This window comes from Phycodurus eques, chromosome 11 (genome assembly GCF_024500275.1).
Source record: "Phycodurus eques isolate BA_2022a chromosome 11, UOR_Pequ_1.1, whole genome shotgun sequence".
Lineage (NCBI taxonomy): Eukaryota > Metazoa > Chordata > Actinopteri > Syngnathiformes > Syngnathidae > Phycodurus > Phycodurus eques.
In genome coordinates, this window is record NC_084535.1 from 8204283 (window position 1) to 8223215 (window position 18933).

The window sequence follows — 18933 nt, forward strand, 5'->3', positions numbered from 1 at the left end:
AAGACAAACTGAATCAATAATCAATTTTATAGGTCAGATCGGGGTACTTGGATTGACTCTTTCCAAATTTAAATGTTTTATTTTGCAGGTTTGTGTGTTTATTAGCAAAATGTACACTTACAAAGTCATGGCATTTGGTACAACTGCTCAACTGAATGAGATCCAATGCAAGAGATGTATTAAGAATTCTGCCTTTACAAAGATAATTATACACAGTTTTGATTGACAGATGTCAGAGAGGTGGCAATATAATGCTGTTCTCCTAAAGGGGTCATATTATGGAAAATTGACTTTTTAATTGCTTGTACAGTGAACCCTCATTTATCACAGGGGATAAGTTCCAAACCCACTAGTAATAGATACAAATTTGCGACAGAGAAATAGTATAAAGAACATTTTTTTTTTAATATACTGTAGTTTTACATGATTTTTAGAAGGAAACGTCTTTAAATTGTGAAAACATTACATAATATGCGGGCTTTCACATAATCATTACCGAATCCCTTCTCCAAATGGGGCTTTGCAGGTCTTACATTACAACTCCGCCAGTCTACCCAATGTGGTGGTCTGCGCGTGAATTCAACGCACAAAAAGTCGCATAAAGCAGTTGCCAATGGCCTCAGCGGAACAATAATAATATTCAGTATAATGACAGGCCACAATTCAATAATAGAGCTGGCTGCGGCGGAATTAATTTCCACCTATCTCGCACAAGTCAATGGATGGGTGCTGCAATTTCCTCAAGAGGCACTGCATTGCATTATATACCAATTTAGTGGTGAAAGAGAGCATAATTAAAACACTGACGTGGATGTACATCAACATACAGATGCTATTCCTGTGTACTATTTGTACTATATTAGCTATACCTTTCAGAGGCAAAGAGGCATATTATATACAGTGGCGACTTGAGATACAAGTTTATTTCGTTCCGTGATCACGTTTGCAATTTTTAACACACTCATATCCTAAATCATCTTTCCCATTGATATGTATAGAAATGCCATTAATCTGTTCCAACCTATCCCCAGAAAGAAATTAAAATAAATGTTGGATGGTAATGTTTTTTAATAAGGAAAATGGATGGATGGATTAACAACATAGGTAATGACAATTAAATAGAATGTAAATAACCAGTTTTTGCCACAATTCAATGGACATTGTGGTGGTCCTTCTGGTGTGCACTCATAGGCCACCTGGAGGCAGTATAATACAGACAGAGACACACACGAAGATGTTTTATAACTGACTCAGTAAACTGCAGTGATATTAGTAATTTTTCGCAAAGGATCAAGTATATATGCCTGTGAGCATTGTTTTATCGTTTGTCTATGTGTGTTGCTCCACTGTTTGGATTCAAGCATCCATTGCTCAAATGGGTATAACAGAGCGACACCGATGCTATTTGTTAGTCCGTCTATGGGATTTTGTATTGTCTCCTGGCATTAAGCTAAACATACTTTAAGTGAATGCTATGTGGTGATTTTAAATATACGACCTGTAATTCTCCTTGTTTTATGTTGAGTTTGACAGTCAAAATCCAACTCGGACTGGGAGTGGAAATAAACATCTTGAAGCCTTTTTTTTTTGAAAGAATTGTTCACTAGCTGCCAAACTACTGTTTGTTGTTAAGTGAATTAAGTTGATTGCCAACATACAGCACTTGTATCTCCCTCATATCTCCAAAAACTCAAATTTGGGTTTTGGGGTACTAAAAATAATAATCTGCAATTAATTAATCTCGACGTTTATGATATGCTGTGATGCACTAACCAGCATAGTCAGTCAATTATTTGGCTATTATGACTCATATCTAAGATTCAATACCTGACGTATTGTGAGTACAGCAATTTTTAGGTATAATTAAGACAACGCCGTCTTGCTAGGAATGCACTATAGGTTAATTCTATTTCCGAACAAAACGTTCCTCAAGAAAAATATCGGCGATATAGGCGTGTGTCTCCAAAACGGGCTGCAATTTATTCCGCACACGCGATTGGATCGATGCGCGTCCACGGTGCTGCGAGAAGGGTGCGCGCCCGCGTGCTTCGCAGCATAGCAGGGAGAAAGGAGCGAGGCAAGTGTGGGGGAGAGAGAGAGAGAGAGAGCGTGAGCCGGGCAGCGAGTGTAGTCCGCCGAATGTCCGCCTCCTGGAACCGCCGATGAGTCCGCCTTGCGTTCCTGTGCGCGCCGCTTGACAACGCTCAAGGCCAGCTGGGTCCACGGCGTCCGCGCGCGTCCCGATCCCCGGGTCCCACCAGCCTTGGGGGGCTGCGCGTTTTTTTCAGGTGAGCCAAAACCCACCACCCCCCCACCCCCCAAACACACACACACAACTACCACGACCACTCACAACACACACAACGCCGTCTGTCCTCGTCTTCCTCCTTTTTCCTCCTGTGTCGTGTGTGTTCATACGCGGACGAGGGGCGTTGTTGATCGCTGTCCAAGGTGCTGGCCAAGAAACAAGACAGCCTCATGCACGAGCAGCTCGCATGTATGCACCACTTCGTGCTTTTTTTTTTTTTTTTTGCATGCGACGTAAATCGTGGGGAGTGCGCGATATCCACGCACGAATGCACTGTGCGGGGCATAAATGACAGCAATGACGACGGAGCGGAAACGTGCACACGCTCCATTTGCCTATATGTGAGCACCCGAGTGGCTGCTGTGTCTAAGCTGCATTGTGGAGTACCTCCTCCAGGGACGGTGTGCTGTTTCGACAACATCTGCCTCTTGTTCAGCCTATTCAGTTGATGAAGGTTTTCTACAACGTGAGTACAAAAATATGAAATTAGTGTACAGTGGTAGGTCACTGATGGTGTAGTGGTACATTTGGCTGACTTCCGTACAGGCCGCGTGGGTTCAGTTCCCACCTACTTCTGGTGTGAATGTGAGAGTGAATTGATGTTTGTCTCTATATGTGCCCTGTGATTGACCGGCGACCAATCCGAGGTGTCATCAGCCTTTCGCTCCCCGTGACCCTGAACAAGATAAGCGGTATAGAAAATGACTGGATGGATGGATGTACAGTGGTCCCCTCCCTTTTTGTGAAGAATTTCTTCAATCTATCCTCGGTTATTTGCTGAGAAACTCACCAATTTGCTATTTTCTTTCTATGCCAGCAATGTCTAGTGACTAAATTAACCTGTGTACACACCTGATGCCATTCCTACCAAAGAATAACAGCTTAGTGTTCAACTAAATAGGACCAGATTTCAAACCGAGTAAGTACATTTGTAAGTAAATTGAGATAAGAACATTATTATTTCGGTGTATACCGTATACTTTTTGCAAGATTTTTGAATGAGGCAAGCGGATTCTTTTGGCAGAAGCTTAGCCTAGAGTGTGGGAGGGGTGGGTGGAGAAAAGCAGGAGCCCTGACAGAAAAAAAGTATTTTCACTCTTGGAAACAGCACTTCGTACTCTACTTCATGCACTTGTCAATAAGTGTGTGGATCCGTGTATGCGGCGCATGCAGCCGACATATCGCCAAACACAAATACCCCTCCACCATCATCATCATGTCGACAACTTCACTGAGCAATCAAGCTTGAAGCAAATGTTGTGAGTTATGCAAATCTGTGCATCCACTAAAACACAATGCAGCTCTGCTTACCTTTTGACTTTGACATAGTGGTGTATCAAACCGTGTAGTTCGACCGTGGCTTGAAAGTATGGGCTCTTCACCCAGGCTAGCTGTCAAGTAATTAGTGGAGGTGGCGGTTATTATATAAATTAGCCCCACGGTTACATAACATAATGGCAACTTAACAAAACAATTGACTTGGTTGTACCAAGTCAATTGTTTTGACTTGGTACAACCAAGACAAAGTGACAAAGTACGTGACAAAGTACAATTATGTTCTGTACATTTTTTTGAGCGTGTCTACTGAAGGTCTATTTCTCACAGTGACAATGCAGTGTTCGGGTCTTGAATCATGCTGATGAGTTCTCTAGCATAGCAACATAATGAAAGCTTAAAGCCTAGGGTATACAAGCATTCATCTAGTAGGGGTGATTATGGGACTCCTGTGTAACTGTTTGTACCTTTTCGGGGGCCAAAACGGTAGAAGCAATAACAGGCAAAATGTTAACGCTACAGAAGGAGTTGATGAGAAGTGTGCTACTGTACCCCTAAACATGCAATGTACTGTATGCATACAATGCTGTCTTGAGATATGAGTCACCAGACTATATATATGAGCTGACGTTTGGCCCTTTTTTTTCTCCTTTCACTTGCAAGCAAATTTGAGATATATGAGCGCTGTATGGTGGCAGTGAACAACTTTACTCACTTTATAACAAGCAGCAGTTTGAGAGATAAGGATTCTACAATCCTGAAAAAAAGTCATGTTTTTTGCCACTCTCAGTTGGAGTTTACTGTCAAATTAAACACAAAACAAAGAGAATCACACAATGCGTATTTAAAACCACCACATATAATTTGCCTGAGACAATGTCCGCTTAGTGTATTGTTAACAAACAACGCAAAACACCATAGACGAGCTGATATATGGCATCGTTATCAGTGTTATAAACCTGTAAACAACTATTTGAACACAAAGGGTACATCAACAGACAATATAACAATACTCACAGCCATAGATTCTTTGCACACTGCGAAAAAGACTCGTACCGTATTTCTGCAGCGTACTGAGTCACTTACAGTAGGTGTGAAACTCTTCTTTGTGGGTGTCTGCATGATTGTATTATACTGACCACTGGTGGTCAAGTCCCACACACCACAAGGAGCCGCAATGAATTCATCACGATGCAGATTAACAAGTAAACCATATTGAATGCTTTACATCCTATTTAATTCCTGAATTTTATGACTGTTTTATCAAGTACAATATTATAGAGAGAGCATTTTACTTCTTAAAACAGATTCGGGAGGCTGGCATTTTTATTGATTTCACTGGATGAAGATGATTTGAGTGTTCTGAGTTCCCTCACGGAACAAATGAAACTTGTATCTCAAGGCACCACTGTTCTATGGACTAATGTTGCTAAGCCTCTAGTTTTGAATTTAGAACCAAGAGCACTGACCCGCATGCTGGAATGTAACCAAAGCAGTATGACTGAATAGTGAAAGCCTCTTTAGGGCAGAAGGCCCCCGAGGGCAGTCTACTTGCACTACATTACATTTCCTTCCTGAACTTTTGCCTCCTCCTCCTCCAAGGATTCACATTGTGTCCGCCTGCCCTGACAGTCCTGGGGAAAAAATAAAATAAAATAAATAAATCCCCGTCCTTGTGGGATGTGAACAGGTGCACAGGCAGTCAAGAGAGCAGCACATTTGTTCCACGTGTAAATGTCAAATATGTTTAAACATGATCCAGGCTATTCTGTGGCGTTCTCTTTGCGGCCAGGTAAGGGCAAGACAGCCTTTTGGCTTCATTGTCCTTCAAACAGACTCAAATATCCGTTCTGCCCATCACAGGAGCACCTGACATTTCCTGTGGCAGACCGACTTATACTGGAGCATGGCGCAGACCAACAGCGGCGGGCAGGGGACCAACGGGGTGGCGGACGAGTCCCCCAATATGATCGTGTACAGAAAGGTAAGTTCGCTGATGTTATGTGTGCTTTTGGTGTCTTTTGCAGAATTGTACCTGACTACGAACTGTGTGAAGGGAGTAGCCCCAATTGTAACTTGGGATGGGACAAAACAGGAATATATACAGGGTGTTCCAATGTCATGCTTTTTACATAATTTGAAACATGAATATACAGTATAAGTAATTACATGCCCTAGGCCATATACGTCAAACTCAGGCCCAGGGGCCATATTTGGCCCACGTTGTAATTATATTTGGTCCGCAAGACCATATTAAATGTGTATTAGAGCTGGCCCGCCAGTATATAGCACATGCGCCACTAATATTACAAATCCCAGAATCCTTTGCTAGTGTGTTGGCCCATCAGTCTAGACCGGCGAGCGGCCATTTCCTTTCTGTTGCAGTCGTTAGCAACTATGCTACCAGTCTTCTTGAGCAAGTTTACTCTTCTCCTTTCCAAAAATGGCCAAACGAAAGATGGAAAACAGTTCACTTCCACGACAGGTGGGAGGTACATTATCTTTTCACGAAAATAAAAGACAGGCCTGTTTGTCGTGTGTGTGTGTCGTAACAAAGAATATAACACAACTAAATTAATGTTTTTTTTATGCCCTTCATCAACTCCTAGACAGGCACTATTAATAGTTTGGGGTTTGTATTTTTATTGAATGACGTTCTTATTTTGTTGTTGTTGTTGTTGGCCTTTGAAAAAATATTTACATAAAAAAGAAAGGTAGTTGAAGATAGATAAATAGAAGATAGAGAGACAGAAGAATTCATGTTATCTATTTAAATACAAAACAACAAACAAATACCACTGATGTCTTTTATCGCAAATTTGATTTCTCGTGTTTATAATTTATAATTAGTTTATATATTATATATATTTAATTAGTTTATAATATTAAAGGTTGTTTATTCCAGATTCTATCTATTGTAACTATCTATTGTATCTTTGTCAATCTATGACAGTGACGTATAGTGACAGGCAGAACAATTAAATGCTCTTCCAATAGATAGCAGAAGGTACAATGAACATATGTATCCACCTGTTGCCATTCATGTAACAGAATAATAGTTTATTAAAGCTTAATTAAACAGCATTTGTGAGTAATTTGAGATAAGATCATCATTTCAGGAAATATTGAAAGCATTTTTTGGTGTTTGGTGGTGTGCCGTCAGCTTTATCTAATGTAAAAAAATAAAAAATAAAAAGTACCTTGGTTCAATAAAGGTTGGGAAACACTATTAAACTTTGAAAGTATGTAAACATTTTTGGAACACCCTGTACGTATAATGCATTTTCACCTTATCTCGTGATACATTATTGATACGGCAGCATCGAATATTGATTCATTTGATTCATATTCCCCCCTTTCGCTGCAGATTTTGTTTTTGTCCCATTCAATTCAGCAATTTCTAACACAATGCTCCTACTGTATGTCTTAGCTAATTTTGGGGCTATATTGCAACATCAACTGATGAAGCGTCTTGTAGTTTTCCTATCTCACAGGCAGCACACTGTCACCGTCAAAGCTTTATAGAGCACGCGTGTGCGTCTGTGCGGGGGCCCCTGTACGTGCACAGGCTGTTTGTACAGGAGCTGACATAGTTAACAATGTTGGTAGAACGCACTTTTGTCCGCATTAATGGAGGAGAAACGACACCGCCGGGATGTAAGAGCGTTATCGCATGTATTTCGGGAATAGCAAAAAACAGGGAGGGGAGTGCATTGCAGTGCTGAGACACCTTAATCCAGCCCTGCTTCACACATCAACCAGATTAATTAACCCATTAAAATCTAATGAAACATTCACGTTGGCCCCTCCGAGCCTTGTTGCAACGCGGGGTCCGTTTGATTGTGCTTCTTGAGTTCTTGTTTTTAAATATGTTCATGAACATAAAGGCAAAGGCGATATCATCCAATTCAATCCTCAGTCTTAAAGATGCGTATGTATTATGCTGGCAGAGAAAAAGGATTTCGAATTGAGCGTTAGCCGGAAGATAATATATGTTTAAATCTTGAGGTAGAATTCTAATTTTAATACCTGTAATGTGACACAAAGATGTACGAGCGTGGACACTGCTCATTTGATTGCAATCTTTTTCTGCGTTTAGATGAAACCATTTTTGGAAATTGCTTCCCTGCCAACAGGAGAGACTTCTGTTCCCCGGTGGCCCAGACTTTATTATCCACAAAAAGATAACAAAAAAGGGCTGATCCATTTTAGTTTCCTACTTCCTGGCTCGTAACACCTAAAGCCACATTCACTTAGCCTAGATGGTACGGTTCCATAATGAAGTATGATCTACAGTATTACAGCGTTCGATTGGTGATAACGTGTATCGTTGCCTCATGGACCATTTAATGCTTTACTTCATGTGCAGGTGCACCTGTAAAGTGGACATTTTCTCATTTTACTTGTGCATGAGTCAGGCGTGCAGTCAATTTTCATCATTTCGTCCGCTTCACCCTTCAACGAGCGCCACCGTTCCATCTGCTCCCGCACGGCGGGAAGAGGATACGCTTAGCATGATATCATAGATCGGCGCTTTTTTATGGCGCTTGCGTGCTAGGCAATATCGTTGCCAGCGTGGGACCGGATTTTGTGGGTAGTGGCACACAAAGAGCACTCGCTATTTTGAGCCATAACCAAAGAAAGTGACAGGATCACTATGGTCAATGAAGTAGGTTTTTTTTTTTGGAAACATTTTTTCTTGGTTTCCATATAATAATGTTCTAACTGTCAGTCTTTGTCATTAAATAAATGCATGTTTACTGTAGTCCAGTGATTCTGAGTGAGGTACACGGCTTCTCTCTAGTGGCATGTGAAAGAATTACAAATACAGTTCAGTTGTATTTAACGTTTAACTGCAATACATTTGCATTTAATCTTTAAGAACTGTCTGTTTTTAATTTAATTTAGGTGCAACTATGTCCAGTACATTGGAATCGAATCATGTACAGTTTATTTTTAAAATATCCTATATCAAAGCACTTTATTAAAGTTCCAACTGTGCATAATGTTACAGTGGCTTAAAATATTATATTTACAGTGAACCCCTGCCACGAATAGTGGAAATTTGTGAATAATTGTTGCTCATTATAATTGCCATAAAAACAAATATGAAAAACATAAATAAGTAAAAAAAACAAAAAAAAAGATAAATTAGGGGGGAGGTGAATTTGCGAATGCCGGAGCGGGAATATGTGGGGGTCCACTATACTTTTCAAACATTTGTCTCGTTTTTGAGGAACACCTAGGCCTCCTATGCTACCATATTTTAATGTAGGTCATGATGGTTATACTTGGAGAGAAGTATTTTTTTTTAGGTGGTACTTGATGTAAAAAGTTTGAGAACCACTGCTGTTGTCCATTGGAAAATAAATTACAATGGCGGTCAAAGCGTAGACCTGTGCAAAGATTAAAGGAAATGTATTATTACAGTATATATTATTAATTTGTGAAACAGTTCCTAGTTGTCTTAATACCATGTCTGTGACATGTGTTCTTTCAAATACTCAAAAAAGCTAAGAATAATAACACAGTTTACAAGCCATTATGTAGGCCTACGGAAACTAGTTGGGCAGTTTTGTTGGCCTCTTACTTCGGAACCAATCCTGAGTCCGCCTTTTGTTGCCATGGTAATGGAAGGGTAAAGCTAGGGGGTTCAATGAGATAAGCAGCTTCTACTGCCGGAACATGAGCTCAGAGCTCCCCTAAATACATAACATTTTCACTCATGGATGCAGCACTTCAAACAAGACATAATTAGTGTAGAGATCTGTGTACAGTTTGTGATGCATGCAGCTGACACGTCACCAATCATCAATATCCCCCCAACCACCAGGACAACTTCCGCTTATCAGAAACTAATGCCTATTGATCTGTTCATCAAAAGTGCTAAACTTTTGCCTTCGCTCTGTCACACTGTGTAGCCCAGCTGTGGCTTGGTCTAGCTGCCAAGTTAGGCTGGAGAAACTCACGTGTGGGTGGTTATTATATAAATTGGGGAACATTCAGAACGGCTAGCTCACTGGCATATTTGCAGAAATAAAAGACATAACAAAAGATTTAACTTGCTGTTTGATTTCACACAAGATGGGTGGACACCCTAGAAATCCAAGAATGTTTTATACAGTACAAGCAATGTACAAGTCAATTTGCTAGAATAGCTCCTCTTCAAACAGATTTGTGTTTCTATATGTTAGCAGGCAGCAATCCAAGCAAAACTGTTTTGTATTCGTCACTTTAGGAATTACATATTTCTTACTAGTGTATTACTCTAGGTTACGTTATATTTCTGGCCCGATGTAAAACTCAAGCTTATCTGAAGCAAAGCATCCTTAGTCCACTTTGAGCTCCTTCTGAATGTATTTCTTCAAAATCGGGGGGTTCGGGTCACGACACTTTCACACACAATCCGACTCTCTGCTTCTAACGAACTTTTGTGATGGTGCACACTTCCTGACCTACATATGCCGCACCATGAAAGGGAGAATGCCGTGATGGCAGCCAGGATGAAAACACCACTTCTGGTGTTGCTTCGGGTCAAACTTCAAGGGGAAGGCTGCGGTCTTCGGTCAGGCAGATGCCAGATGCTTTTTAGATGGAAGTCGAGGCGGTGATCCCCGCTCTGACTGGGCCGCGCTGTCAGGGAAAAAAAAGAAGAAAAATAACATTCTGAAGTGGAGAGAGATGGTTTTATCGGTTACGTCTCCTCTGCCTTCTTGTGCATGAATGTCATAAACTCACTGTGTAAACACTGCGGTCAATGTTGATATTAGCTCGCTCTCATCTCCTCAATAGTTACCGTTGAGAGTTATGTAACAAGAGCACAGGGAGTTCTCTGGTTAAGGACAGTGGATGGTAGTTGGTCCTACCACCAGGACCGGAGCTGTATCCTCTTTCCGTAGCCTGTCCGCTGTTCCACTTGTTCCAATAACCTCTAATGAAAATGGATGGACAAGTCGAGGTGTTGACCCGCTTTCCTTGCAGATCAGTACTGTAGCGATGTCGATTTCCCTCAAGGATGCCTCAGCGAGAGTAAATCCAGGCACTTGTTACCAGAGGTGGCAAAAGTACTCACACTGTACTCTGTCCTTAAGTGGACACAGACACTTGGATATAAAAAAATAGTAGACTTTACACCGATTTGATCGGTCTGATCGGTATCGGCCGATAATTAGCATTTTATGATGATGGGCTGATCGGCTTTAATGTCATAATTCGCCGATCTGATCAATGCGCCGCAAAAGACATTTACTCCACATCGCCATCATGTACAGTATATTCGAATTAAAAAAAGCTAGTTTATTTTTTGCCTTGTCGCATGTCTTGACGTAGTACTGTAAATATCTGACCACCAATAAAGTTATTTAAAAAACAACATGTGAGACAGACAACACATAATGCCCGGGATCAGACTACAAGACAAATTTGGTCTTTGACGATTGCCCTATGTCAGACTACCTACTGCAATAAAATCTTGTATTGCCATACCACCCGTTTTTTACGATCACTGGGCTTCATCTTGTCAACTCAAACGCGACCGGATACACTCGTAACCATGGCGACGACAGCAATAATGGATCGCGCCGTGTGATTATGGAAGAACAAAATGGGTAAAAACTTGTTTTTGGTGTTGTTTAAGGTTTCCTTGAGGTATGTTCACGTACTTTTAATACTGTACCGCTCGCAAGCAGGCAACAAACCGTTATGTAGCCTAGCAAGCTAGTGCTAGCACTAACAGTTGTAAGTGAACATGCAGGCGTTCTGTCGAACCATCCTCTAAAGTTTTGGTGTGTGTGAAGTAATTTAATTACAATAATTTAATTACAGTAAGTTAGCACCCATTATTTCTGTCATGTTGTAATGTTGGTTTGACCTGACTGATCAGAATACATGATCTGACTAGAGCAGTGATTTCCAACCTTTATGGAGCCAAGGCAAATATTTAACAATTGAAAAATCTCACGGCACCTCCACAAACAAAAATGTCACAAAAAGTAGAAACATTAATTACGGTATGTACTTCCTGCCATCTAATAGATGAACATTCATTTGTTCTGTCTGTCACTATGCCTCACTGGCATGAATAGATTAACAAAGATACGTTATTTATTGTAAATATAATTCTTTTGAGCAATTAAGTGCACAATTATATACAGTAAATGAACAAGTCATTTAAATAGTCACATTGCCCCAGCTTGTGATCGGATCGGTGATCGTTTTTCTTTTTTAAACTCGCTGATCGGCCCCAAAAATCCTGATCGCGTAAAGCCTAAAAAAATAGTGTTGTAAAAGTAGAAGAAAGTAGAACTCATTTACATATTACTCCTTTACTTCCCTTAAGTACAGAAAACACAGTCTCGTAGAGAAGATGAACATGTCCAAGTGACCCTGGACATTGCATCACTAATGTCATTGTAGGAAAGACGTAAACTCTTCAGATCAACAAATCTAGATAAAAGTAAAACTCCCACTTGCCCCTAGTGCATGTGTATGCCTGCTCACCTGTGCGTGGCATAAATAATATGGCGATGCATGCGTGAACATGGTGTCGTATAGCGTTATGTAGGGCGAACGCTGCGTAGACACTAGAGAGAGAGAGAGAGAGAGAGAGAGAGAGAGAGAGAGAGAGAGAGAGAGAGAGAGCGAGAGAGAGAGCGTGAAAGAGAGAGAGAGAGAGAGAGAGAAAGAGAGAGCACTTAATTTTTAATACAAGCCTAAAACACAAGTTCACAGCTACTCAGCATGAGGAGGGAACATCGTCGCTCACCAGCCGGGGCCTTTGTGTGCTTCGTGTATACCACATAATACACTACACATAGTGTAAAATATAAATCTTTTTGATACAGGATTAATCACCAGTGTCTTACGACTGTGCAGCTCAAAGGCTGAAAATATCTAAAAGCGCCCCTCTTTATGTCCTTGGCGCTTGCCGTTAGTATTTAAAAAAAAGTTCTCTCTGTATTTGCACCAATAACTGTCAGTTTCTTATGTGAATGCTGAGAATCAAGCATTCTCACAAATGCAGTTGTGCACTCATATATATTGTGTGAACTTATCAAACATCATCGAACATTCATTGGTATTGTGCTCCAAAAATTCTTCTTGCCACAAAAAAAATGCCACAAATGACCCTTGTGAGACATATTTAGCACTAAAAACATACAAACAGACATCACTGTATGTTGTACATGTCAGTCGAATGTTTTTAATTGTTTAAGCAGACTTAGATGTACAAGATTGCTTTATTGTCTTATTATTCTATGTTGTATTCATCTTGCTTATATCTGCAAGAATATTACATGGACTGAGATCATGGACAGAAAAGAAATGGATAGCCTGGCATTGCCAAAAAGATTCCCTGGTTTTATAATGGAGTTCCGTTCCTTCCTTTGCAACATAACCTCATAACCTCAACATAATCATAATCTCATAACCTCTAGGTAGCGGTGGCATTTTGGAATGAAAGTGTACAGATTTTTCATAACCATTAGATGGCGGCATACATTTATAAAATGTGAAAGGTTTTTTTCCATTTGCCCCCATACCTATGTGTAATGCGCAGTATTGACTCTTGACAATTTTTTTAGGGAAGAAAAATGCGCATTATACACGAGAAATCACGGTACTCTTTTGCTCGAGTGAAGTGACAAAAAAAGGAGAGCCATGGTCGCTGATGCATTTTTGGCAGCATCATATGCCACTACACTACAAGTCCTTCCTTACCTTGTGTTTTTTGGCATTTCAGGTTAGCACTGTTTTTACAAGTGTTACACAGTTCATTTCTCTCGTTTGCATTTCAGCTCGTCAACAGTACCTCTCAAGATTGTAATTTTCGGAGGGAATCGCAATCATTGTGTAGCACCAAACAGTACATTATCCTGTGAAGTATCTGGCTGCCGAGCCACCAGTCCACTCATATTTACATCTCAGCTGCCGATGGGCGTCCAGTAATTGTTCTCACAGCAGCCACTTTGGCTTCTGTCTGTGTGTGGATCCATTAATCCCCAACTGTACCTATACTGTTTTTGTCCCATGCACCAGTATTTCTCGTCAGTCGATGAGGGAAAGTGTACTGTTTTACATTCTGGTGCTTACGTGTGTCAATATGGATCGCCTTTGACGTAACCAGTCCCCTGGTGACATGCGGGCTTTGCAGCAAATGAGGTAAAAGGAGCGTACGAGTCTGATTTCTATTGTTTTCCTCCCCCTTTAAGCACTTAAGGGCTGAAGCTCAAACACAGTCACATGTGCAGCATGTAACCTTTCATTAAATATAATTACAGTCATTTTTTTATGACAGTAGCACCAGGATGAATCATATACACCTCCCTTCTCGCCGTCTCTTCTTACAAGTTAGTGGCATCATAATTTAACGATATCGGTCACATGACGAAATATTACACTTTTCTATACCTCATATTCTCAGGGTGTATTCACACTATTCCTGTTCAGTCTGTGAACCTCCTTTGTGCATTTTTTGTTGTTTCTGGCTCAAAAGATTACTTTGTAATGTAATTTCCACTCAATAAATCTATTCACTGTGCATTAAAAAGTATTCAAAGTACTAAAACTAATTGTGCTTAGGATAGAAATTGAAAATTTGGATGAAAAATAAAGTCAATACAATAAAAACAAGATCCGACATGACTAAAACAATACGACTGACTTTATTTTTATGTTATCCTCGACAAGTGAGTCTCGGAGCCTCGCACACTAAAGCCAGGTACACGTATCCATTTTTACATATGAAGTGATTTTCAAAATGTGCGAGACCCCACACATGACAACATCACACTGTGGAGTGAACTTTTCCACAGGGCATACAGATTTCTAGTAAATCAAAAGAAGAAGAAAAACTAGTTGTAGTAGTAGTAGAAACAGCACAATTCCGGCCAATTCCTATTATATCGATGAGGCAATATTTAGTAGAGGTGAATCGCTCAGGATAATCTTTTCGAGACATTTGACAACCAGGGCTTTGGAATTGCTATGAAATTAGGCACCACTTTTAATATTAATCAATCACAGGGTGAAAAATACTAAATGTATTGTACATATGTTCAATATTAGGCACAGTACAAATGTCGATTTTTTTTTTCTTTTACATTTATTACTGTGATTCTTTGGCAGCATGGTGAAAGTGGTTAGCATGTCGACCTCACAGTTCTGAGGTTGTGGGATCAAATCTCAGCTCTGGCCTTCCTGTTTGGATTTGCTGGCTCCAGCTCACCTACGACTTTAATGACAGAAAGCCCTATACAAGATGTATTTTGTCTTTGTCATTTGTACTGCATTTCAGATGGGCTGTGTTTTAATATTTTAGCCAGATGGGCAAATTATTAGATCAGAATTGTTGACAGTGATGATAATAGTATCCTGGCAGAATTAAGGTTATGTATCATTTTATGCGTGGGCCTTCTGGTTACTACTGACTAATACAAGAGCTAGAGGATAAATTATGAAAAGAAAAAAACTAGAGCTGCAGAGAACATTGGAGAAGCCATACAAGAGCACAAATAGTGATAAAATGAAGAAGGGCTTGCAGTCAAATCACACACGATCTCATCAGCGCCGCCCGCCTTAAGTGATTGTCTGATGGGAGCGTGCCTCTTCCTGCCGGTGTCTATATTATAACATTATTTATTTGACGCCGCCTTACCAGACGCTCATAAGCGCGATCCCTAAAAGTCAACTTGTATTCTCCCTGGCTGGACCGTAACCCTTGCTATGCTTCAGGTCATGTCACACTACATATTACTAATATTTAGGCCTGTCATGATCGAATCTTTTTGGAATCGATGATCCTATAGATATTTTGTCGGGTAATAGCTGCCACCCCCCCCAAAAAAAAAAAAAAAAACATTTTACTAACATGCAATTTATTCTCATTTTTGAGGGTTGGACTGAAACTGCATATGTTGATACTGAGTGTATGGTATAAACTCTGTACAGAATTTGAGACACATCAGCCTTTACTAAACGGTTAGCGTTCGCGATTAGCATTAGCATGCTAGCAATTACCATTTTAGGTAAAAAAAACTCATACATGTTATATGTACATTACACAACTAATAGTGTCTTAAAAATCACTGTTGTTTTTGGTCAAGTTTATCAGTGGCCCAACCCTGTGTCCATCTGCAATAAATGTCCGTGTGAAACATTGGTTCCGGTGGCGCAATTATGAGCGGAATGCTGCTGTTCACACTTTGGAGAAGGTGTTGATGCTGCACAGTGAGAGCTACAGTGTCTGCCCCCCCCCCCCCCCCCCCCCGGTGAAACTCACTAATGAAGCAAGGAATAAAGGGAATTAACAAGCAAGGCAAAGGTATTAGTGCATGCTATTGATCTGCCCATTGCCTAGGCGACATTTTGCAGGAACAAGACTTTGCCTCATGCCTGCATTACTGCAACATGGCTGTAGTACAGTATTGATGGATAATGTGCGACTAGAGCCTTTATTGAATGCATACATTCGGTGTGTTGCTCCTTCGACAGGAAGTCTCGCCCTTTAATCTGTATAGCTACTCTATACTCCTTATAACGTCTTATCGATATCGTTTCCTAACCACCCTCAATCGTTCATGTGTCATAACGTGGCTTTTTGCTCAAGAGTGAGATTGACGGGCTTTTTCACCCCCTTTCTCCCTTACTTTGTAATCAGAAGATTAGGAAACAGAGAGAAAGATGAAGGCGGGATGAGGTGGGCTGATCTATAATTACAAGATTAGAGAGAAATATTTTGTACATCTGCTCCCTGTGTCGGAAAACATGCATGTTACCGCAGCTCAAACTGCAAATTATCGAACCATGTGAAGCCGTGGCCAAACTAATCCATCGTGTCCATATTTGCCGTGGTCAATACCTAAATGCCAATTAGAGGGGCTTGCATCACACACGCATGCTACAGTCAATAGCGGCGCCGTCCTGCTATCTCAACATGAGATAATCCCCTGGACCGTCTATGTGGCTATATGTTGTTTACAACACTTTAACTGTAAAGTCTCTGACGATTAAGCAAGGAAAATAATTAAAGCCATGCAATTTGCCAGACAATAGATTCACATTGTGCAGCATGTTAAGCTGTAATCAAATGAGTGGGTTACATTTAATTAACGTTTGAGTAATCAACAGTCAAATTAGTGTCGAACTAAGATAACTGCTATTAATATTGAGATGGAAAAACAAAAACCTTAAAGGAGACCTATCATGGAAAATTGCCTTTAATTGGTTGTACTGTATTTAAATAGACATTCTGCACTTCTGCTTCCGTGAGGCAAATTTACATAATAACTGCCGCTACACTGAGTTTCTTCACCCAGGACATAATCAGCGAGGCTGAGCGAAGATTCACAGCTACTTTCAAGTGAAGGCCTGAGTCCACCCATCGGACTATAGTGTCGGAAACACTATCGTACAGAAACGTTATTGTGCAGAAACATCCATATCCCCCACGTGTGCGACTTTCCATGCTATCATGTCAAAACCGAAGGGTAAGCAGAGCTGCGTTGCTTTTTTCTTTTCAATACTAAGATTAGCATTTACCAACAGTGGTAGATTTTAATCAGCGGCACATACTTAAGCCACGAAAAGCAAAACATGCTTTGAGCCGACGTCTCGTGACGTCATGTGTGACATTTTGAATTTAGATGTGCTTGTACACCACCTTCATTTCATCATGTTTCTAAAATGGCATTTTCTTGAAACTTTTGCAACTGGTTATCATGATCAATGCATGTCTAGACAGAACAAAAAAAAAAAAGACATTGGATCAGTACCTGTGTTGTCAGATACTCTGGGGTGCACCAGGGTTAACGACATTGGACATGATTAAAGGAGGTATCGAACCATCCCTGGAAGAGAGTACTATTGATCGGCCGGCCCATCTTCCAATCTGCAAGAAAGCAAAAAAAAAAAAAAAAAAAAAAGAGAAAAGAGAAAACTGACTATTTCCCATAATGTTAAATTATTCCTTGAAGTTTCTTTCTGGGCCACACTGCTAAAGCTTCTGTAAAGTTGTGATTAGATGTGATAAAATAAAAAGTTTTGCCTCTTAACAGGATACAAACTGGCGCCTTGGGTATCAGAACTAAACAATCAATCCCATTAGCACACCTGTGAATATAAATGAATGCATATGATTGATTGAGTGGATTCTCTTTGTGACGATAAATAAAATTTCTAATCGCAGCGTTCTAGTTTGAGCTGCTCTGTGAAGACAGCGAAGATAAGGGGGGCTCTGTCTTGTTCTAACAACCCCCACATCTGTATGTCTGCCACAGATGGAGCCTTTAGTCCTGTCTGTTTGGATTATATAAGGGTCGAACGCAGCCTGAGCATTAAGATAGCAGCTGACTCAGGCCTCGCCTTCGTCTGGACATTTAATTCCAGCTCAACATTTAGGGAATGATTACAGGAAAAACCCTTGTCGGGAGCTGTGATGATCTGAACAAGGACTAAGACGCTAAAGCGGACATGAAGAGGGAAAAGGAAACACTTTTGGACGTATCGCTTGGTCTTTGTGACCTTGCATTTCTTTAAAAATGTCCGTCCTTTACTCACTCCATCGGCATGATCTAGTCTCTATTTCTAACCTAGTTCTTAACACCTTTGCCATGTCCTTTAAGCAAGTGTTTCCCAACCTTTAATTACCCCAAATATATTTTACATGAAAAAAAATCACATAGCATACCACCCCCAAAAAAATGTGAAACAAAATGTACGGTACAGTGAAACACCGGTTATTTGCATTTGGGCGTTTGTGAATTTGCAAATTTGCTAATTTTTGGGGGAACCAGTTCTCTGTTATTCGGGAGGGGGGGGGGGGGGGGGGTCTAGCTATTTCACTGTTTTGTGCTCAAAACCTGGGGACATCTTAGTGCCGAAGAAACAATTTTGAAGTGAGTTGAGAAGCTCCATTTACACAAAAATAGTCCTTTGCTGCCATATTATGGTGTTTACAGGTAATTACAAACCCTTTGGAGGGAGAGGCATCAAGGGAATGCTGGGAAACTGCGTGAGACCCCAAGGGGAGGTTACTTTTCAGGTCAAAATTTTTAGTTTGGATTTAAAATACCGTAATTTCTCGTGTATAATACGCACTCAAGTATAATGCGCACCCCCAAAATTTACTCCAAAAAGCAGGAAAACCCTTCTTCCTATGTACAGTATAATGCACACCCATGCCTTTTTATTCATTGATATATTTATATGTTAGTGGTGACCCTCTCCTAATTTTTTGTTCTAATCAATTCTGCTCAGTAATATTAATAATACTGAGGTTTACTTGTTCCCTAAGAATGTATTTAATATTGTGGCACACCCTATAATGTTTAGTTTTAACACTGCGGTTTTAA

General features: G+C 40.4%; 1 protein-coding gene across 2 annotated transcripts in view; it reads left to right on the forward strand.

Annotated features, from left to right (window-relative positions):
- Window positions 1-2078: 2078 nt before the first annotated feature.
- The window catches only part of rgs7a (regulator of G protein signaling 7a), a 61768-nt gene continuing 44913 nt past the window's right edge, over window positions 2079-18933 (forward strand). The window contains exons 1-2 of one of the 2 annotated variants that reach the window (XM_061690708.1): window positions 2079-2288; window positions 5447-5567. In XM_061690708.1, coding sequence (XP_061546692.1) covers window positions 5490-5567 — 78 coding nt within the window. In that variant the 5' untranslated portion in view covers window positions 2079-2288; window positions 5447-5489. Of the gene's footprint in view, window positions 2289-2652; window positions 2775-5446; window positions 5568-18933 lie in introns of those variants that run through there. The other variant, XM_061690709.1, reaches the window with a different exon arrangement.